The sequence below is a fragment of the Protopterus annectens genome, chromosome 2.part1 (assembly GCF_019279795.1).
Source record: "Protopterus annectens isolate FY-2018-M chromosome 2.part1, PAN1.0, whole genome shotgun sequence".
In the NCBI taxonomy this organism is placed as follows: Eukaryota; Metazoa; Chordata; order Ceratodontiformes; family Protopteridae; genus Protopterus; species Protopterus annectens.
In genome coordinates this window covers 494,355,434-494,378,480 of record NC_056729.1, presented here as the reverse complement: position 1 = coordinate 494,378,480, position 23,047 = coordinate 494,355,434, and the positions used below count along the sequence as shown (strand labels likewise).

Below are 23,047 nucleotides of genomic sequence, written 5' to 3'. Positions count from 1 at the left end.
TCTACAGGTGCCAAAATTCAAGATGCTCACATTACAGCAGCTTCTTCCCATGCTGGGCAAGGAGTCTTGGCTGGTAACATTGGACCTCAAGGAGGCATACCTGCATGTCCCTATCAGACAAGATTGCAGAAGATACCTCAGATTTCTTGCAGGTTCAACCCATTACCAATTCTCTGCATTGCCCTTTGGCTTATCTGCTGCGCCCAGAGTGTTTACGAAATGCCTGGCATCAGTAATTGCCTTCTGCAGACAACAAGGAATACAAATCTACCCATATCTGGACAACTGCCTGATCCAAGCAGACAGCAAGGACATTCTATTGCAGCATCTGGCGTTTGCAATAAAACTGTTAAACTACCTGGGATACACAGTGAACAAAAAGAAATCAAAACTAATACCTTCTCAACAGATAATTTTCCTGGGTGCAAGCTTAAATACAACCACCCAGATGGCCTACCTCACACCAGGCAAACAAGGGCAACTGTCTCAATACTTCAACAAAATGGCAACTTTCACCAGACTAACTGCAAGGAAAGTCCTGCAGGCTCTGGGATTCATGGCATCTTGCATCCTACTAATACCATGTGCAAAGCTGCATATGAGGAAACTACAATGGTACCTAAAAAACTTATGGTCTCAACACAGCCACAGCTTGGAAACAATTATACCACTCATTCCATGCCTTCAAAAGGAATTTTTGTGGTGGGCTCAAGCATGCCAAAGAAACACAGGTCTCCCTTTCTGTTTACCTCAAGCAACTCAAATCATCACAACGGACGCCTCAGACTACGCCTGGGGAGCACACATGGCAGATCAGTGCATTCAGGGAAAATGGTCCCAAAAAGAGAAGCACCTACACATCAACCTAAAGGAGATGCTAGCCGTGCAAAATGCTCTTATGACCTTCAAAGACCTACTCCATCCAGGCCAGCTATTGATAAGAACAGACAACACCACAGTCATGTGGTACATAAACAAACAGGGGGGAACTCATTCATACCCCCTATGCAGGCAAGCCATGACCCTGTGGAACACAGCACTGGAATTACAAATTCAACTACAGGCACAATTCCTGCCAGGGAAGGAAAACACACTGACAGACAACTTAAGCAGAAATATGACAGACCCACACGAATGGAAGTTGCATCCTCAAATCTTCTCAAAGATAACTCAGGCATAGGGACAGCCAGACATAGATCTATTTGCTACCCACAGAAATTACCAGTTGGAAAAATTCTGTTCAAGGACCTATCATCTATAGGCCTGGAAAGTGGACGCACTCTCTTTCAATTAGACAACATTGACAGTCTATGCTTTCCCGCCTCTTCCTCTACTGACCAAAGTTCTATTAAAAGCCAGAGCAGAGAGGCCAAAAATGATTCTCATTGCTCCAGACTGGCCACGACAGCACTGGTATCCTCTCCTAAAGAGCCTGACACACTCACCACCATGGATCCTACCTCTAGTTCCTCTTCTGTTGTCCCAGCACAACCACAAAACCCCTCACAGCCAGCTCAAAACCCTGAATCTAGCTGCATGGAGAATACCTTAATTTCCCAACAGACTCTCCTCTCCAAGGAGGTGCAGGATGTCATCTTGGAGGCCAGAAGACCCTCTACTAGAAAAGCCTACTCCGCCAAATGGAAACGATTTTGTTCCTGGAATCAAGAAAAGGGCCAGAATCCTTGGGTAATAAATATACCTCAAATTTTACAATACCTAGCTGAGATGTTAAACAGTGGCCTTTCCTTCTCCTCCATCAAGATCCACGCTTCAGCCATTTCTGCACAATACAATACAGATCCTCCTTTATTCTCGCATCCTCTATTAAGGCAGTTCCTCAGAGGGCAAAAAATATAAAACCCCCACGGAAACCACCAGTCCCAGCTTGGGACCTCAACTTCGTATTGGAAAAGCTGACCCTGCCTCCCTTTGAGCCGGCTTCTTCAACAGAGCTACAATACTTGTCATGGAAAACAGCCTTCCTTCTGGCTATTACCTCAGCACGCAGGGTTTCGGAGCTACAGGCCCTCATGGCTGTGCAACCATTCATCATTTTCCATCAGGACAGAGTTTCCTTACGAACCAACCCTACCTTCATGCCAAAGGTAGTATCCAGTGTAGCTTTGAATCAGACTATTCATTTACCTACCTTTTATCCAAATCCACAGAACAAAGGGGGAGAGACTACTACATTCCTTGGACATTCACAGACAACTTCGTTATTACTTGGACAGAACAAAGTCATTCAGGAAATCTGAGCAGCTCTTTGTGTCCTATGCTTCAGGTGCTCAGGGAAAGGCTATTTCCAAACAGACAATTTCAAAATGGATAGCCCACTGCATACGCTTTTGTTATTCATTTCATGGAAAGTCTGTGCCTGTATACATCAGATCCCACTCCACCAGGGCTACAGCTACCTCTGCAGCTTTCCTCAGGGGGGTCCCTACCAAGGACATTTTGGAAGCAACTACTTGGAGTTCAGTGCACACTTTCTCCAAGCACTACCACCTTCCACTATACTCAAAATCTAGAGCGGGCTTTGCCACAGCAGTCCTGCAGGGCATCCTAGCCCCTCCTAGTTCCACTTAGTGCCTTCCACCCTTACTTAGCTTTGGGATTCTACCCATCTGTAATGACTGCAGCTGTATGCACGATGAACATAGTACAGTTTTGTACCTACCATAAATGTAGATGTTCGAGTGCTCATACAGCTGCAGTCCAGGTTACCCTCCCTCCATCCCCTCTTAGGACAGGCCTTATGACAAACACCTTATCATATAACCTTTTTGGGGTATTCTTTTATGGTGTATTTGGTTGCAACTACTGTTTTTTGATTTATCAACATTGCATGTTTGCATAATTTTATGTTTTGCCTTCCTTCTGGGGGCACCTGACATCTGGGGCAAGAAAAACTGAAGAAAATGGCGTCGGCTGCCTCTTTTATACCCCTGCTGCACTGACGTCAGGGAGGAAGCGATGACAACCGACGCCGGACCTGGACTTTGGAATTCGGCCGACCGAGGACCCGCCTGACGGCAGGATAACCCATCTGTAATGACTGCAGCTGTATGAGCACTCGAACATCTACATTTATGGTAGGTACAAAACTGTACTATTTTGATACAGGCTTAGTAGTGGCCTCTCTCTGCCTTGAATGTCATCAAGTCTAAAACTGACCCTACTCTGAGATGTGCATAGAAGGTTGCTGTAGTTTGGGTGGTGGGGCTGGAGAGAATGTTTTTAATTTTCCTTACAGTTCAAACCAAATAGGTATGCACAAAATATTGTTATAATTTGTGTGTGTGTGTGTGTGTGTGTGTGTGCCTGTGTGTGTATGTGTGGAGGACTGTGGATAGTGTGGTTATTAATTTCTTAAACTTTTCTGGCAAACATCAGGTGTATGCACAGAAGGTCAATAGAGCTTGTCTAGAGGCAGTGAATTATTTAGGACCGATTAGTTAGAATGCATTACCATAATTTGTTTTACTTTCCTGATAATCAAATATTGGCTGCATATATAGGTGATAATTTTTTGGGGTAGGGGTAGGAGGCATACTGTTACGGACGTCTTTCAAAAGCAGGTTTTAATTTGTTACCATGTTTTGTTTGTTTTTTCAGGCTTGTCTGAGTCATAACTTCAGAGTGGTGCAGAGAATTAGGAGCTGAGGTGTGGAGGCATGATGTGTATATGATTCACAGCATGTACTTAAATATATGACTGTGGCTATTTGTGCCTTCATTCAGTCTAATACCAGAGGGCTGCATAACTTTTTCTGATGTTTTGAGAGATAAGAGATAGAGAGAAAGAGGTGGGGGGGGGGGGGGGGGGCAGCCATTAATCCAGAGATTATATATATTTATTTATATGTGTATATATATATATATATATATATATATATATATATATGTATATATATATATGGGTCTACCTGAAAATGCAGACAACGCAGAATGCCGACAATGAGAACACCGATACCGGAAGATCGACAGTTGCGAAGACCGACAGTTGAGAATCCCGACGCTGAGAACACCAACATGTTAAGGTAAGTGTGTGATAGGGATGGATGTTAGGGTCAGGGTGTGGGTAAGGCAAGTGTGCGACAGTGACGGAGTTTAGGTTTAGGGGCGGGTTAAGTGAGTTAGGGTTAGGGTGCGGGTAAGGTAAGTGTGCGATAGTGATGGACTTGAGGGTTAGGGGCGGGTTAAGTGATTTAGGGTTAGGGTGCGGGTAAGGTAAGTGTGCGATCGTGACGGACCTTAGGGTTAGGGTTTGGGTTAAGGTTAGTGCATAGATAGTTGTGTTTGTAAGGGTTAGTGTAGGTTTGTAAGGTGTTTGGTGTGCTTGTGTTGTGTGTGTGTTTTTTGGGAAAGGTATTTGCTTTGTTGTTTGTCAGGATTTTGGTTTGTCGGGCATGTGAAGTTTCGTGTTTTTTAACTTTTTTTTTCGGTGTTTTCGTGTCGGTTATCTCGTTGTCGGCATTCTGCGTTGTTGGAGTTTTCAGGTAGACCCATATATATGATGTGTGTGTGTGTGTGTGTGTGTGTGTGTGTGTGTGTGTGTGTGTGTATATATATATATATATATATATATATATATATATATATATAGTTTCACTTCAGAATTTCGAACTACTGAAATATTGAAAATGCACTTGCACGAAAGTGCATAATCCCGAATGTGGAAATGTCAAATCCGTATTTGTAGAGGCGCGTACGTGCTGTGGGATTCCCTGTGTTCGTGATGTGCGGTATGGTATGTGGATGTAGCTGGAGATTCAGGTAAGTGATGTTTTACTAGGGGTTTTGGCTAGGGATTTTAGTGTGTGTGAGTGTGTTTGGAATTTTGAGGTGTGGGTTAGGGTAGGTAAGATTGTGAGTGTGTAAGTGTTGAGAGTGGTGGTATGTGATGTATGTTTGTGCAACGGGAGTGTAGAATGTGTAGTGGTGGCTTTTGTGTGTTTGTGTTTTTAGTGCACATCAGAGTTAGTATATATAAGTAGCGGGGGTGTGTGGGGCGCATCCCATATGTAGGGTCCACGTGTGTGTTTGTTTTATTGTGTTTGTGTATGCTGTAGGTGGATTGGATACTCTAAATTGGCCCTAGGCGTGAGTGCATCAGTGTGTGCCTTCCGAGGAAGGTTGGGTGCCAGGCTGACAACTCGACACCGTAAAACTCCACTGCCAATCATGAGTGGACAGGTGATCCGCTGTGGCGACCCCTAACTGGGAAAAGCCGAAAGAAGAAGTAGTATAGGGAGGAATGTGTATGTGTGCTTGTTTGTGTGTAGAGTGCATATGTGGGCAGTCGCGATTTTGAATTTTGTGCTTTTGGGGTTTCGGGTTTTTCAGTGTTCGGCTTTACAGTCTCGAGATACTGAATTTCGATATTTCAGTATTTCGGGATTGTAAAGTGAAACCATATGTATATATAAAGTCAGACTACTTTTCTTGCTAATGTTTTTGTTCATACCAGCAGTGGATCAAAAGGTTGGAAAATATCTGAAAAGTGCACCTCACAGCATTTAGAAGCCTGGCTTAATTTCTTTACTTATTGGACAGTTATTAAACTGCACTCTTGGCCAGTTAAGATATGTGGAAAGGATACAAGAAAAGGAAAATTAAAGAGTAAGGCTGAATTTTTTCCCTTAGTCATGATTTTTGTTCACTGTATCATTGTATCAAAAGATTGGAAAAAATTCTAAAATCCACATCAAAACATCTATAAAGACATGGCTTCTGGTGGCCTAGTGGCTTCCATGCCGTCAGTTTAATTCAGTTGTTTTTTTCCACTGTTGTTATAGTGCAGTTAGTCCTAGTTGGGATGTGTTGAAAAGATATTAGGAAAAAACAAAGTTGAGTAGTAAGACTGAGTATCATGCCATAGTCCTGATTTTTGTTAAGGGCATCATTAAATCAAAGTGGTGCAGAAAACTCTAAAATACACCTCAGAACATCTGTAAAACCTGTGGCATCTGGGGGCCTCATGACTTCCAAACATGTGGCTTAATTCAGTTATTTTTTCCACAGTTGTTACAGTGCAATCTGGTTAAGTGAGTAAGGCAAATGTGTGAAAATGTAGAACAAAAAAAACTGGATGATACAGAGAGGCTGTGATTAGGACACTGAGGGATATATGCATGTAATTAATTTAAAAGAACTATATATGTTTTAAGTAAATCTATTTTCAAGACGTGAGTGCGATGGTAGGGATGGGCAGTAGGGGCATATTTCTCAACTGTGCAGATTTTTGCAGAATGTCCATATTTTTGCCTCATATTTTTGTTCTGTTTCTCATAAAATTTATGGTTTTCTGACAAATTTCTGGCAAATCACAGAGGATTGAAATGACTAAATAATTACATACATTTGAGTTTCTAACTTCATATTCTTCAGAAAATGCATAGTCATAATACAAAATCAATTATTCTAGCAACTTTATATTATTATCGATTTATTTATTTTACATTTGTTTACCGGGAAAGTCCGACTGGACATAAGTCCTTTTTCAGCAGAGGCCCGCAGAGAAAAAGTAGTTTTAACAGGTAACAATATAGATTTCACAGATACAGAAGTTGAACTTGTTTTGAAACAATTTACAAAAAGAATTATTAGTGCGACAATGGGAAAAAAATCACATCAATAAGACTAGGATGTATTTTACATACACATAGTGAGCCAGCTAGGTTTACATTTAATATTCTGTGCTATTTCATTACAAAAATAATTTAAATCAATCAACAGATTGCAAACAAACTGAATCCAGTAATTTTACATATGGTGGGCAGTGCAGAGGTGCAGCGGTTAATGTTGTCGCCTCACAGCAAGAGTTTCTCCAGTTCGATTCTTGGCTGGGGTGCCTTCTGTGTGGAGTCTGCATGCCCTTCCTGCATTTGCGTGCGTTTCCTCTGGGTACTTCGGTTTCTTCCCACATTCCAAAGATATGAGTCTGGAGTGTTTCTCCCCAGGCCTCTGCTGAAAATAGGCTCTGTCCTAGTCCAACTTTCCTGGTCAACAAATATTTAATAATAATAATAATAATAATAATAATAATAATAATAATAATAATAATAAGTAAATGAATATAAAAGACCATTTATTAAACAATAACCAGTAAAAGGTATGCAGTTAATACAAAGTCTTCAAAAGGGGGAAAAAGGACAGTTGCTAATAAATAAAACAAAGAGGATGAAGTTGAACAATCAGTCAGGCGGTAGCCAACAGGAGTCAGCTAAAGTATGATTAATTGCACATTTTAATTATAAAATTCTCACTGTTGCCTGCTGCCAAGATTTTATTTCCAGTAATTCCAGCTACAAGTCTACATTTCTGAGTAGCTAAGTCATCTGATTTTAGGTCATATTTTTTGTTTTGACTTTTTACTTCAGTTCTTCTTAAGCACTGTCTACTTTGTATTTGTTGCAGTTCCTAATTTCATCTGTCAAGTACATCAGCCCAGAACAGCTTTACCTTGTAAGTGACATTGTATGTCAAATATTTGTTCTCAGACTATTCTGCTAATTAAATTATAAGTAGGGACCTTCTAATTTTACCTAAGGCAGAGTAAGCATACAAAAAGTAGTCTGCTCTACTACTAAATGGCAAAAAAGTGAAAGTTATGTACTTACTTTAACATGTCTTATTTATGTCTGGTTCAACATGAGGGTTGTCCGATTCAGTCGCATCCGAGCTCAGCACCTTAAACCACAGTACTGGATCCAAGAGCTCTGACTCCCCCCTACCCACAATTCCCCTCTCCTGCCTGAATTACCTTAGATCGAGTTTGCTGGCTGATTTCAATTGGTCATAAATTATGTAGAAAAAATGGAGAAATACAGAATGACGGCACTATATAAGCTAAATGGTACAATGAGCAGACAAAGTCCAGACTACATATCTAATTTGTAATGAGGTACAAAGGAATGAGTTGAAGGCCAAGTCACTGCAGCACATATGTTGCTGACGGGCACTCTTTTTGCAAATGCTGTTGAAGTAGCCATTGCCCTGGTAGAGTGAGCCACAGTTGCTGTCTTACATTTCTCTGGCTCTTCTGACCCACCCTGTGATGTGTTGAAAATTTCTGTCCAAGGATCTATCAACACACAGCCTAGACTTCTGAGTATTCAGGTAGGCAGTAAATATACAGAACAGGAACACAATCACTGTGCGTTTGAAAAGCTCTTTTAATTCTGGTACCTCGGCCTTCGCCTTCTCCTAGAATACAATTTACAATGTCAAACACCACCCTTTTTATATTGCATCTGATTGAATTATTAGTGCACCATCCCTTTTTCCATAATTAAATTCCCTTCATTATTAAACACAACCAAGTAACTTTTTACAAATCGGCCTCGTCCTCGGAAAATTCAAATGCAGGTAATCGCTCAACTCTCAGACAAATCGTCCTCGTCCTCGGAAAATTCAAATGCAGGTAATCGCTCAACTCTCAGACCTCTGGGTGTAACATTTGTGCTAATGTATTTTTCAAGCAGCTTCAAATCATAGAAAGTTGTAACTTCCTTTACCAAGGCTCTCTCAAGTTCCACATACCTCTCAGAAAAGTCAATGGCAACACTCTCCCATGGGTCATTACTTGACATCTTTTCTTCCCTTTCTTTCCAAATGGATGCCAAATTAACTGGTTGAGTTGAATGTGCACCCAACGAGGTGACAGAAATGGTGTTCACCGACATGACAGTACAAAATACAGCACCTCCACTCCTTCAATGTTCCAAAATCACTAAATATACAGAACAGGAACACAATCACTGTGCGTTTGAAAAGCTCTTTTAATTCTGGTACCTCGGCCTTCGCCTTCTTCTGGAATACAATTTACAATGTCAAACACCACCCTTTTTATATTGCATCTGATTGGAAAATTGTTACAAATGGAATCTAGGTTTATTCTCAATTTTAAAACCTTGTTTCCAAATGGAATGAACATGGAAGTTTAAACATTTTTCCACATATCTCTTAGAAGTGATGTTTTTGGAGGAATTTAGTAAAAATATATGTAGAATGTATTATGTAACAGTAGCAATATTTGTTTTAAAAAAATATTCATAAATGTGATGAATTATCAGCATTATTTATATAAAAGTATTTATTTATGAATGTAAATATATTCATATAAAATGTGTTTATATATATTTAATGAAGTCAGAAACAATGTAAATGAGTGAAGTTAAAAAATGTCTTTACAAAGTTTTTTCAGATGCCAGTTACTTGGTTGTGTTTAATAATGAAGGGAATTTAATTATGGAAAAAGGGATGGTGCACTAATAATTCAATCAGATGCAATATAAAAAGGGTGGTGTTTGACATTGTAAATTGTATTCCAGGAGAAGGCGAAGGCCGAGGTACCAGAATTAAAAGAGCTTTTCAAACCCACAGTGATTGTGTTCCTGTTCGGTATATTTTGTGATTTTGGAACATTGAAGGAGTGGAGGTGCTGTATTTTGTAATATTCAGGTAGGCAGCCCATCTGATCCTTGTACTTTATATTCTTAAAGATAACAATTTCCCTCTGAACCTCCTTCCTCTCTATCCTGGTGCTGTCTACTGTTCTCTACATTCTGCACTGCAACTGAAAGTAAGTGCATAACTTTAATGCAGCAAAAACTTAAAAGTGTTCTTTCCCTGAGGCCCTCTAATATTACCTTTGATTTACCAAATATTCCAGTCTTGATTGCAGCATCACAGTTCGTGCAGCTATAATGTTTATCCTTACAGAGTGTTTCTCTTTTCTCTGGAGTTATGTACCCATGGCGTTAGTATATTTAAGTGACAAGGTAGGGCAGCAAAGTTCCCCTACAAAAAAAAAAAAAATATATATATATATATATATATATATATATATATATATATATATAAAATGCTTTGGGGCTGGTGACTCTCAACTCCTTTGGACATGTGAGTTTGTATTTGGTAGGCTGAGAGCTGATATCTCATAATGGACCCGTTCGAATAATGTACTTTTTTATTGTGATGCAACAGCATAATGTTCATATTAATTGCAGAGCAAAAATTTACTTTTTTAAACGTTTTAGTGCGTCAAACAGACTCCTTCCTATTGAAATGTCTGTACTCATAATGCCAAGTGACAACACAACAACAACAAAAAAAAGGGCAGAAAATACAGAAGACCAAATATTGAAAATCATTTTTCTCATTTAAACTTTTTTTGAAACCCCCATGCACCCCCTTTGGGAACAAGTACCCCCACACCCGCTGAACTTATGTATACCAACTCTGAGATTGCCATACCACAGAGAAAAGGGAATGCTTTGAGAAATAGCCTTCTTGGACTTAATATATGCAATTTTGTTTGTTCGGCCATTCAGGTTCCATATTTTGGGCTAACTCATGCAGGCCCCAACATTTCAAATGGTTACCAAAAAAGACCTATTGTCATTTTTTTCCTGTGTTATTGATAATCATTTAGCTAACTTAACACAGAGAACTGTTTGTCTAAATTATACAAAATAAATTATATAGTTTTAATATTTTTCATATTTAGTGTGCAACAGTGGTGCAGTGATTAGTGTTGTCACCTCACAACAAAAGGTTCTCCGGATTGATTCTCGGCTGGAGTGCGTTCTGTGCGGAGTCTGCATGTCCTCCCTGAAGTCAACTGAGTTTTAAAAAAAGACATGCAGGTAGGTGCGTTTGTGCGTGTGCCTTCTGTGAAGGTTGGGTACCAGTCTGGCAACTTGACACCGTAAAAACTCCACTGCCAGTCAATCTGCGGACTGGTGTTCCACTGTGGTGACCCCTAATTGGGAAAACCCGAAAAACATTGCTAGTGAGCTCTATTAATAAAATCAAGAAAGTATAGTTAATTAAGTACTTTAATTTCATAAAAAAAAGAGTAATTCTGAAAAAAAACGGAGAAGCAAATATAGAACGTCTGAGCCTAAGAAATTAACACTGCACTGAAGTTTTAGTACAGTTTTTGATTTTATATAATTATTTAGAAATAACAGGAACCAGCATATGGAGCATATTTATTTACTCTGTATTTTGTGTTCTTATTTGGATAGAATGCATTTCAGACCTGCTTGTTTTCTTTGCTGTGTTGAGCACTGAATGGCCTTTGGGCTAATGTACAATGTTACATGGATGATTGATGCTGTATTTATTTTTGTGAATGTTTACTGTTGTTGATGTCATTCTCTTAAAAGCTTTTAATTGGGAATCTTGTTTTTATCCTAGGTCGCCCATGTGTTGACTGTCATGCATTTGAATTCATGCAAAGGGCCCTACAGGACCTGAAGAAAACTGCATATAGTTTAGACTCAAGGGTATGTATTGCTTTTTCACATAGATGTTTTTATTTTTATAATTATTATTGTGTACACACACACACACACACACACACACACACACACACACACACACACACACAAAAGCTTCTTGAGTTGGTTAGTATGTTTCAGTTTGTAAGATGCAGCATATGTGAATCTACCATTTCCATTACAGTCTGGCTGTCACTGACCTTAAGATGAGATAGCTGTGCTGTTTGTTAGTTTTTGTGAGACAGAGTACTAAAATTTCTAGAGAAATTATGGAGGTAAGAATAGCAGCTGTCACTTTTCTTTTTAGGTCATCAGACTTGTTCACTGTCATCTCCCTTTCTACCTTTGTTATTGCTATTTCCCCATCAATAGTTTACTTTTTCCTTATAGTTTTGATTTCAGGCATGATGCATTATCTCATATTTTTTTGTGTTAAATATAAGTTCTGTTTCAAGGCATTCTTCCAGTTTTGTCAGATTGTGGTCAAGTTTGTGTCTAAAGCTCTCAGAATGGTCTTATATATTGTTTTCTGCAATTCTAAAATTGCTGAAACTGTAGCTAGGTTTACAGGCTTAGTCATATGCCTGTGATGGATAATTTATCTGAGACTGATTCTTCTTTAATGAGAAGCTCAGAAATTCCATCCTGTTTGTCCCTTTCACAGGGAGGTACTCTTCATTCAACCCTTTCTGGACCTGGTGGATAACTTGTTAAAGGGGAAACAGGTCCTGACCATGGTGGAGGATATTTATAATCCCAGAATAGTCCCTCTATATCTGTGCCTTTTAAACCCAGCCTGTACAAATGAGGAACAAGTCCCTTTACAGACTGAGGTAGTCCCTGAAGTGTTTTACAGTCTCGTCCATTCCTTTGCTAACTAAGTCATCCAAGACGGCTACCAGTCGGAACCTTCAGTCGCAGTTCTGACTGCAGTCTGGGGCTGCCCATGGTGGTAACGAGCAGTTCTTTGAGTTTGTCCCAGCTTGAACAGTCACAAAGGACCAATGAGCTCAGGATGTCGTCACCAATGAGTTCAGGATGTCGTCAATCAGACATGGCTTAGAGCTTTCAAGATCTCCACCAAAAAGGGCTTTGCTGAGATACCAGATGTCTCCCAAGATATCTTGGGACAGGTCTGAGATCTTGTATTGAAAGGGGCTATAGTAACTGTTCCTGTTTTGGAGAAAACCAAGGGTCTACTCCCACCTTTTTCTAATTATGAAGGACCTCAGTGGCTACATCAGGTTCTGGACTGTGACTGTGCAGGGCATCATGACTGCTGCTGCGGAGTGCCTAGATTATAAAAACGAATGTGCTGACACCTTCTAGTATATTTTTTCTTGGTTCCATACAGGAGATTCCTGTGATTCTCCAGGTCATCACTTCCAGTATGAGGTGCTGCCATTTGGACTTTTCTCTGCACCCAGAGTCTTTTCAGGCTGTTGGAATGGCAGACATATAACTCCATGTGTTCGTTGCCTTACCATAATTGGCTTTTGGTGTCCATGTTAAGGGCCTTCTGGCAGCATTCCTGTAGTGGGGTACTTCTGTTGTTGTAAGTTTTAGTGGTGACCATAAGCTGTGGGACGTCTTCTCTGATATCATTTCAGAGCATTACCCTTATAGGTACGGAATGCATTCTGTCCAGTCTCAGTCATTTCTGTCCATGAAGAGAGCCCAGAAAGCTTTTAATTTGATAGTCTGTGAGGGTATCTAACAGGCAAAGAACCATCAATGCTCTTTCACCATCTTGACTTGATTGATGTTAGGATCATCGTTGTGCTGCATTTCTGGATGCAAGAAGTGCAGAGAACCTTGAGATATCAGAGGTTGCATATGTTTGTGGATGTCTTCCTTGTATCCAATCCTTGTCATCACAGTCTGTAATAGTAAACAATTCCTAGTCATTTCCAAATGGTCCACATATTCTTGCAGCTGAACTTGACACAAATTTCAGCTCTTCATTAGTGGACTGGACGAGTGCCCACATAAGCTATGAGATGGTTCCATGTATATGGTCCTCCTTGTAGAAGGAGATCTACAACACCCAGTTGGAGCTATGTGCAGTCCTAGCAGCCCTAAAGGCCTTGGAGGGAAAGCTGAATGTGGGGTGTTTCCTAATTCAGTTTGATAACCAGCTCGTCATGTGATACTTAAATAGGTGCGGGAGCATATTGTCATAGTTCCTGTGCAATGAGGTGATGCAGATCTGACAGAGCTGTAGAGAGAGAGAGGCATCAGTCTATTAGAAGTTAACATCCCAGGGGAGGTGAATAGGTTCACAGACTCTTCCAGACACATACCTGGCCCCTGTCCTGGAGTTGCACGTTCAGGGGCACTCCAGCGCTTATCTCATTCACCGTTTGGGGAGTGTAGTACAATCCTTTATGGCACAGTGGAACTAGGGGAAAGCTTAAGGTGAATGCAGTCTTCATTCTGTGGTAAAGGGAATTTATGTATGTCTTTTTTATCCTTTCTCAATGAATCCACTCCCTGCAAAATTCATGGAAGAAAGACCAAAACAAATTTTCATTACCCTTCAATGGCTGCGAAAGGTGTGATGTAAGTTTTAGATTCATGGCAGGTTGCTCCACCTCAGGGTCTAGCTTCTGCTGTAGACCTTTCAGTCCCTTAGGGCCTTCCAAAAGAGGTGTCAGAAATGAATGAGGGTGCCAGGAAGCCTTCCAGCAGGTAGACTTACTTTGCCAAGTAAAAAAGGCAGTCCCTTTGCTGGAGTGGTTCCTGCTACCATTTCATTTGGTCATCTTTCAGATCACTGAGACTTAATTTGGGCAGTTGTTTGAGTTACCTGTCAGGTATTCAGAGTCAGTGTATGTGTGTATGCTGTGCAATATGGCCTTGTATAGGGCAGGGTTGTGGCTGAATGCTGATTAGTTAAGCAAAATGCTGTATTCCTGTCCACCTTTGAAGACAAACTCTTCTCAATGGGATTTTAACTTTATGGGCTTGCCAAACTCCCGGTTTTGTCTACTTTTTGAAGAACCACTCACCTACATGGGATGGATTTTAACTTTGTTATTGATAGGCTTGTCAAGCCCCATTTTTCCCAAGAGAAGCTGCAGTATTCAAGTGAAAAAAAAAGATCATAAATACCCCATTTAAAGAGTCAATGTATCATACAGTTGTCAAGTGCCAAAATTAAAATTAAGTCAGTCCCTGTTTTTGTCTACCTTTAAAGAACCACTCCCTGTATGAGATTTTAACTTTGTTATTGGCTGGCTTGCCTGTTTTTTTTTCATCTTTGAAGAATCACTCATGGGATTTTAACTTTATTAGGTTTGCCAGTTTCCCCTTTTTTGTCCAGCTTTGAAGGACTTGTCTCCTTCATGTGATTGTAACTTTGTTATTGTCTGTCTTGCCAGTCTTAATTTTATCTAGCTGTGAAGAATCATTCCCCTCCAAGGGATCTTAACATCATTACTATCAGGCTTGCTAGTATCTTTTTTGTCTACCTTTGAAAAAAATCCTTTCCTTCAAGAGATTTTACCTTTGTTAGTTACATGTTGGCCTATCCCTGTTTTGAAGACAATAGTCTGGGAGCAGTGAAGCATGCATCTTGGATACCAGGTTTTGTGTCATCACCTCAGAGCTGTAGGTTGTAATGTGTGGGGAAACCACATCTGTTCTTCCACAAAAGTCAAGTGTTTCATCAGACTAATCTGCATTACCACCTGAAAGTTGTTTCTGAATTGGTCCTGATCCAGCCCACTCATCTCCTTTTTTTTCTCATCAAAGTGAAAGCCAGAGTAGAGGGAGCTCTTTATAGCATGGATGAGGCTTATTAGCTTATGAGTTTAGAACTGAAAAGCTGTTCATCTTTTTGTTTAGAGGAGGACCGCCAAGCAAACCTTTCCCAAACAGATTGCCAGCCTCCATCATATTTTGCCATTAGGCATTATGTCATCCTATGTAAAATGCAGAGATCAAAGGGCACTGCCCTAAAGGTGTGTCTGCTTCCATTACTTGATTCAATAATGTCTTCACTGTAGACTTCTGTTTCACTGTAACTTGCTTGATCATAGCTTCAAACATTATTTTCTTGACCACAGGTTGAGAAGTTGTTTTCTGTCTTATTCAGTACTTCGGGACTCGGCCTTCTGATCGCCATGATTTAGCTAAATGTTTGACACACCAAGGAGGATTCTTACTGTCAATTAATCTGTGTAGAACCCTCCTTCGTGGGTCCCAGTTACCCTTTCCTATGTTTGAATATCCCCTTCATCTAGCTTCTGCTGTTTGGAGTGCTCCGTAAGGTGGGCAGGTATACATTTGTGAATTACTTGTAAACAATGTATGTATCATCTCATCATTTTTATCCTGATTTGCACTGTGTATTTATTCGGTGAATAAGCACAAAGTGGCTGTTGCAGGAACTAAGCATGCTGTTGTACATGCCTACACAGGATATTGTATTGAACACTGGCATCAGATATACCTTTCCCTGAGCACAGGAGTTTCTGAAAATAAGTGCTGATTTGGACTAAAAGAAGATGAATCCAATACTTGACCCATCAAGGGGTGGTTGGGTTACATTAGTAGGTCAGCTGATACTGTAAGAGCATTCCTGCTATATTTTCCTTCCAGACTTTCAACAATATTTGAAAGTGCATTAAAATGGATGACAGCCACTACAGAACATTGCACAACATCACTAGTCACAATGTTTTTCTTGGTAGAGGTCACAGTTATTATTATTTCATCTGTTTCTTTATCCATCCAAAATTTAACCTAGGCTGCAATCTCAAGATCATTTTCTGTTTTTTACTAGTCTTTTATGTGATACCTTAATAGCTTGAGAGAAAGTTTTAGATTAAATCCTCCTCTCTTTCATCTGCTTCTTTGATCCCATAATAGAAAGACTGTAAAAGATCATTTCCCATAAAGTTTTTCTCCAAGTTTATTGTTTATTGTAGATATTTATTCCCAAACACTTTGCAAACTTTTAAATACATAAAACGAAGTGGGATCACTTACTTGCAGATTAGTACATACAACTTTTCATGAAATAAATGTTATGTATGAAGTTATGAAAATCAGTAAACAATCTGGCAATACAAACTTCAATATAATATCTAAAAATGTATATAAAATATAATAATAATAATGATCTTCACATTTTAGAATCGTAGTGGGTCTGAACATCTGTCTCAGGAATCTGCGAAAAAGCAGTCACTGAGTATTCAGCAAGGTTCCAAGTGCACAAGCAATTAGTAGGCAAATGCTGAAGATATTCAAATTCAGTAGCTGTGTGAAAATGGAAGAATGTTAACTGTACAAAAATGAGGTGTGGCAGTTAGCAAAGGTGTACAAAAACAGTCCAATCATTGTTCCTTTGGAAAATGCCCTTTACTTTGGTACTCATACACGTCTTTATTTCAGTATTTTCCCCAATGACACATATATATATATTTTTAATTTTTATCTTGCTGTTCACTCATCTGTGAGATCACAGCTTCAATACCACATTCAAACCTGTATGTAGTGCCTTGAAATAGCAAGTGATTATGTAACAATTGTATTATTTTTTATTTAAATGGGGGTGGATATAGAAGATGTAATTAATTGCTTTGGATACTTGTAGTTCCAAAGACCATACTTATAAGACTTTTGTTTTAGCGATGAAGAATATATACTGTCTGAGGTTATATTTTGACTTTTCCCCTCCTCTCATGTACAGTGATCTAGGTGTTATAATATAGTTAACTGGAGCAAAGGAGACAACACATACGTTGGTAAAGTCAGATTGACAAAGACCATCCTGTCCACAGTAGGAGGCATCTCTTCTAGATCCAGAGACCCCTTAATTCTCCTTCCTGTATATGTCATCAATCCTATTTTTCAATATAATGCAGTTTTTGGTATTCTTGTAAACATATCAGTTGACTTAAGAAACCTTAGAAATTCGGAACTAAAAAGATTAGTAGCCTCAAAATATAGTATGTTATCAGGGGAGACTGTCTGCCCTCTCTCTCTCTGTATGCAGAGTCTTGTAGAGAGTTCTCTGTGGAGATCAGTGTCTAGCCTTCTGAGCCATGACAAATCCAGTCCTCTTTGATCTCCTATTCTTTCACAGAACAAATGGTATTTGAAATACTTGGTTAAAGGAAGTAAACCTTCATCAAAAGTTAAATAAGGCATTTTGGCATGATAGTTTCACATCTCAACATATCCACCAACTCTGGAGCAAAGTTCCTATGGTGTCAAGCAGAGTAGCACCCTTGCCACCTTCAAGGTAAACCTAGATAACTGGAGGGGCAATTTCAAATTCTTCCCTGATCTGTCATGCCTTGCCCTTCTTGAGGCTGGAGGGAACTTTTGAATATGGGCTTTTGGCTAGACTTGTAATGGTCTACAGACTGACTGCCTAATAACTACCCAATAACCTATGGATATATAATACAAGCTGATGTTGAACAGAGCCTAAATCATTAGATGTCTTACACAAATTCAGTTGTATAGTTTTTTTCTATTTTATTTATCCACATACTATCATCAGACAGTCTGGAAAATGCCAAACAGTATTTCCTTCATTTCTTGTACTGTAATATTAACAATGTTTGGGGACAAGTCATATCAACAGCATAATGTATGGCTTCAGATGCCTCCAAGGAGTAGGTGTTACTCCCTTACTACTATCGTCCTATAGATTACCTGAGCTGCCAGCCATGAGTTTCAGAAGAGTTTGAATGTCTGCCAAGCTGTAGGGTAGAACATGCTATTTTTCAGGCTAAGATGTTGGACATGAACATTTTCAGCTGACCTTTGTGTTTCTGCATTTGATTTGAAGAAAACCTAAATTTTGTCTGGTTCCATGGCTTTGATGGATGGAGGCCTGACTGCATCCCCAAAGATTTAAACTTCATTAACAGATCATGCACAAGAGGAGCTGGGCTTGTGGCATTGGGAATGTGTGGCATTCACCAGCTCACTCATCCCAGGGGGAAACCATGGGTTGTGGTTGCAGCTGGTTGCTCCCTGGTGGAGACCTGCAAGTATTTCCTATTTGCAAAGTAGGCCACAATTAGTGGAAAAAGGGAGGGCTGAGTGGCCATGGCATTTTTCTGTGTTTGGTTTGTGCTTGACATTAAAGTGGATTCAGGTATTCTTCTGGTCTCTCTGTATATTTCTTTGAAAAAAAAAATGGTCAGACGACTTTTGCTGCTTCATTTGGGAAGAACGGACACATTTAAGCCAACACTACAGTCTTGGTGCATGTATTTAGAAAGAAAAAAACATTTTTGAGTAACCATTTGATATTCAAAGACTCATTCACACAAGTTTTGTAGTAGCGAGGCTAGATAACCCGAAAATGTGGACTGAAATATGCTAAATCTGAAACTGCCATTTTGAGAACGGAGATGTTTAACATTTGCTGATGTTCTTCGTGTTTCACTGTTGCAGTCATCACATTTGGGTAATCTGCTGGCAGGTTGCCCTCAGTTGGCCTGATTAACAAAGTCTTGGGTCCTGCGTCGGTTGCTGTCCCTTCTTCCATGATGTCAGGCTGTCAGGGGGATAAAACATGCAGCCGACACCATTACATCAGTCTTTCTTGCCACGCGGTACCCGAAGCAGAAGCAGTTCGCAAGTGCCCGTCGGCCGACTCCTGAAATTTTCGTTTTCGAGTTTCAAATCCAAAGTCTTCAACTAAAAAGCTAAGTACCCCGTTTGGGAAACTTTTTCTTGCTTCTTACCGATGTCAGTAAAAATTAATAATTGCATTACTTGTGGGATGCAAATACCTCATAAGGATTTTCATTTGTACTGTATTCCTTGCCTAGGCCCTGACCACAACGTACCTTGCTGTTGGTTTTGTGCTTTATTTAATCCACGCACTATCAAACGTTGGTACATTTTTGCTTCTAAATATTTTGGCTCATGCTTTAATTATCCAGAAATGTCGTTGGTTAGCAATCCGACTACCGGAATACCTAAAAAACACAAAGAAAAAGACAGAGATAGGTCGTTGCGGTCCAAAACTGCTGACAACGCTTCTCCTAAGCCAGTCGCCAGTTCGCCGGTACTCAGTGAGTTGCTTTCGCAGCCCCTGATACCCACTACTTCTGATTAGCAGGCCTCTACTGAGACCTATTCGGAGTCCAGTATGCAGCGAGATGCTTCAATTATGGAACCCACGGATGTCTCTACCTTGGATGAGTCCGGAGCCGCTGTGCAGGCACCGGCTTCTGAGGGTGTTTTCAGGCCTAGAGATTTGTATATTAGACCGACGCCATCTTCAAAACTAAGGCCAAAATCTTGACCTATGCCTAAAAAAACGACGCCTGGGCCACATGTGCAGGCCCCTATGCCTAAAAACAAATGATCAAAATGGCTGAAGATTTAATTACTCTGATCAGGGGTAGCCAACCCCCCCCCCCCCCTTCTAAGAGGTCTAGGCAAGACATTGATTATGAATCTTCTGAACAGGATTCTATTTCTTCTGACTCTTCTAATGAACAGGAATTGTCTATACCTAACTATGAGGACTCTGATGCAGAAGATTCCATTCCTTTTGCTTCTCCCCCTGAGGATTTTTCTTTTGGGGAAACTTTACATACCTTAAGGGAACATTTCCACTGAGAAAGTCAGGATTTCTCTGAATCTAAAAAGAGACTTAGGGATTTTCTTCTTCCTCAGCATAGGCCTTTGGCTATACCTCCTGTTCTAGACATTGTTGATGATATTTTTTCAGAATCTAGTATGACTCCTGATTCTCTGCCTCCGGCTCCTTGTAAGCCAGACAGATATACTACAAGTTTCTTGACTCCCACAAATTCCTTTTCAAAAATCCTGTTGCAGATCCTGAAACCATTTCTCAGAGTTCCAAGGGCATTAAGGCTTCAACTGCTAAAAATCCTACCCCTTCTGATAGAGATTCCAGGGCAATGTAAAAAACAGAAACCTGATCTCACCACGATGTAGTCAGTTAACAAGTTGAAATGCAGATACTATTCCAAGATATAATCAGCAGCCGTAATAAAAGTATAAAACTCTTCTTTAATGTAGATACAATGGGTAAAGGTGAGCGCTTTCGCGTGGTCACAGCCACGCTTCTTCAGACAATGAAAACCCTACACAAAAATGCTTAAATAGTGCATTATTTGAAAGCCAAACCCTATATAATTAAGTACTTCAATCATTATTTAAAACGGCATTGCCATCAAACAATTATAGGCATTACGTTCATTGTGGGTAGCTATAAAGTCTAAAATATATAGCTGATGCAAGACTCATAGTGCAACATATGAACAAAAAATGTTTAACATTCAGATGATTAATAGGCTTAGTGCATTTCATAGGTGATTCTATATCTAAACAAACAAACAAGCAAGTCCTTGCTAGTCTAAACTCTAGCGAGTATTTCACAATGGGAATTTTTTATGCAGTTATTATCGTAACTGAAATCACAGTTCATCAGACAGGAAGTAGTTATAAGTGTCTGTGATACAATTATACAAGAAGAAACTTTTCTAAACTTTTCCTATCTAAGAAAGTAGCATAAATGCACAATTGCTATAGGCAATATTTGGGTTTTTAAAAGGCATAATAAAATCAATTAATTTTATAAAAGTAAGCTAAATCTTACTGTGGAAATACAAATAATTGTAGTAAAAGACTACTTAATTAAGACCAAATAACATATTACATTTTAAGTATGTGTAAAGACAAAAAACAAAAGATATACATCCTCATAGATAAAAATGCAAATCAAAAACATCTAAGATGTACAAGTGCCTTGAAATGTAAAGGCATCCAATAAGCTGCGGTAACTTTATAAAATGAAAAAGTTACATGAGTAGTGAGACAACGAAGCTGACTATTTTATGTTAGATTAAAAAGCCGTAAATATAATGCTAAAAGAGCATGAGATACCAGTAATACGTGAATATGGAAATTAAAGCATAAACAAGAAAGAATATATATGTATATATAAATAAAATATGTAAATAAATATGTATATGCAGCTGTATGTCTATATTGGTACCTATATTTAGTTAATGCAATAAAAATTATATTAATATAGTATATTTCTTTAAATAAAGCCAAGTGCCATGGAATGTAAAAATTGTGGTAGTGCTATCTCTAGAAGGGTTTTTACTATAACATAAAATATAAACCTACAGAAACATGTAGATCATATAGATCATATGTGAATGAATAATCAAGTCCATCTATTACTCTAAATTCATAAACTACTAGAGTCTACATATCTATAAGCTACAAAGATTTTTTTAAAAAAATTTTTTGTTATAGAAATCAATTTATTTAAGGGGGTTATCAGAAAATAATTAATAAACATTAAATAAATAAATAATCAATTGTTTTATAAACCACAGTTTTAGTGAGAATATGTATTTCTTTATAATATAGGTAGATATGTAAAAAATTTTAAAATCAGAAAATTATATCGTTGGCATTAATGATATTAATATTACAACAAAGGACTAGATATTTCTTATATCTTGAAACTAAAGAAATATAATAGTTTAAATTAATTTAGTTTGAAACATATATATATATATATATATATATGAAAATATATATATAAATATATGATAATATTAATTTAACTATGGATGCTAATTACCCATGAAATATAAATAGTGAGTGAAAAAATAAACTAATATTATAACCAAAATACTAAGTTATGTACCTTGTAACAGAGTTTAAAAAAATTTTTTAACTATAAAACATACATCAGAACTTGGTCATAGTGTTTAACGCTTTCTATTCTTTAAAATAGGTTTAATGGAAACTGAAGTGTTCAGTCCGGGGTAACTATGAGCATTGAATTTTAGAATCCACCTTAATTCTGCCAAGGCTAGATTGTTAATATTATCGCCGCCCCTAGGATTCAGAGTTACTTTTTCAAGTACCCTGAATAAAAAAGTATGTTCTTTAAATTTTACTATATGTTGAGCTAGTGCATTAGTGTCTATTTCTCTCTTTATCTCGTACAAGTGGTCATAAATGCGATCAGTTAATCTTCTTTTAGTCAGTCCTATATAAAATGCAGTACATTTTGTGCAAGTTGCTAAGTATACCAAGTTTTTAGTCTGACATGTAGCTGAAACATTAACATAGTGAGTAAAATCTAGTGTGGGATGAATGAAAGTCAAGTCAGAGCAAGTAAATTTGCACCGAGTACAAGTACCACATGGAATAGTCCCCATATTTGGGGTAGATTTCTTAACATTTGATACATAATCTTTGCATAAAATTTGTTTTAAATTAGAACAATTCTTGTACAAAAAAGAGGGATAGTTACCCACCAAGTTAGTTACTAAAGTATCAGTCTGCAATATGTTCCAATTGTTCCGTATAATGTTTTCTAAACACTTCACATCACTAGTGTATTTTATAATGTATGGCATTCTTATGTTGTCATTGACTTTTTTATATATAAAAGAAATAGGTTTCTTAAACATATGTGATGTGGACTCTATGGGATGTATAGTATTGTTTTTAGTGGAATTAACAAGCTCAGTATCATAGCCTCTATCCAAAAAGAATTGCTCTAATAAGTCAGCTTCTTTTTCCAAAGTTACATTATCTTGACAAAGTCTGGTTAATCTAGTGAACTGGCTCTTAACTATTCCTGGGAACATATGCCTAGGGTGCATACTGCTGAAATGAAGTAGTGTGTTGGTCCATGTTGGTTTTCTGAAGATGGAAGATGTGATTTTTCCATATTCGTTAAGTGTTAGGGAGACATCCAAAAATTCTAC

General features: G+C 38.6%; 1 protein-coding gene across 1 annotated transcript in view; it reads left to right on the top strand.

The window, feature by feature from the left end:
• Nucleotides 1-23,047, top strand: part of CCHR2.PART1H4orf48 (chromosome chr2.part1 C4orf48 homolog) — a 139,268-nt gene that overhangs the window by 60,701 nt on the left and 55,520 nt on the right. The window contains exon 3 of the mRNA XM_044062291.1: nucleotides 11,215-11,303. Within this exon, the coding sequence (XP_043918226.1) occupies nucleotides 11,215-11,303 (89 nt within the window). The remainder of the gene's footprint in view (nucleotides 1-11,214; nucleotides 11,304-23,047) is intronic.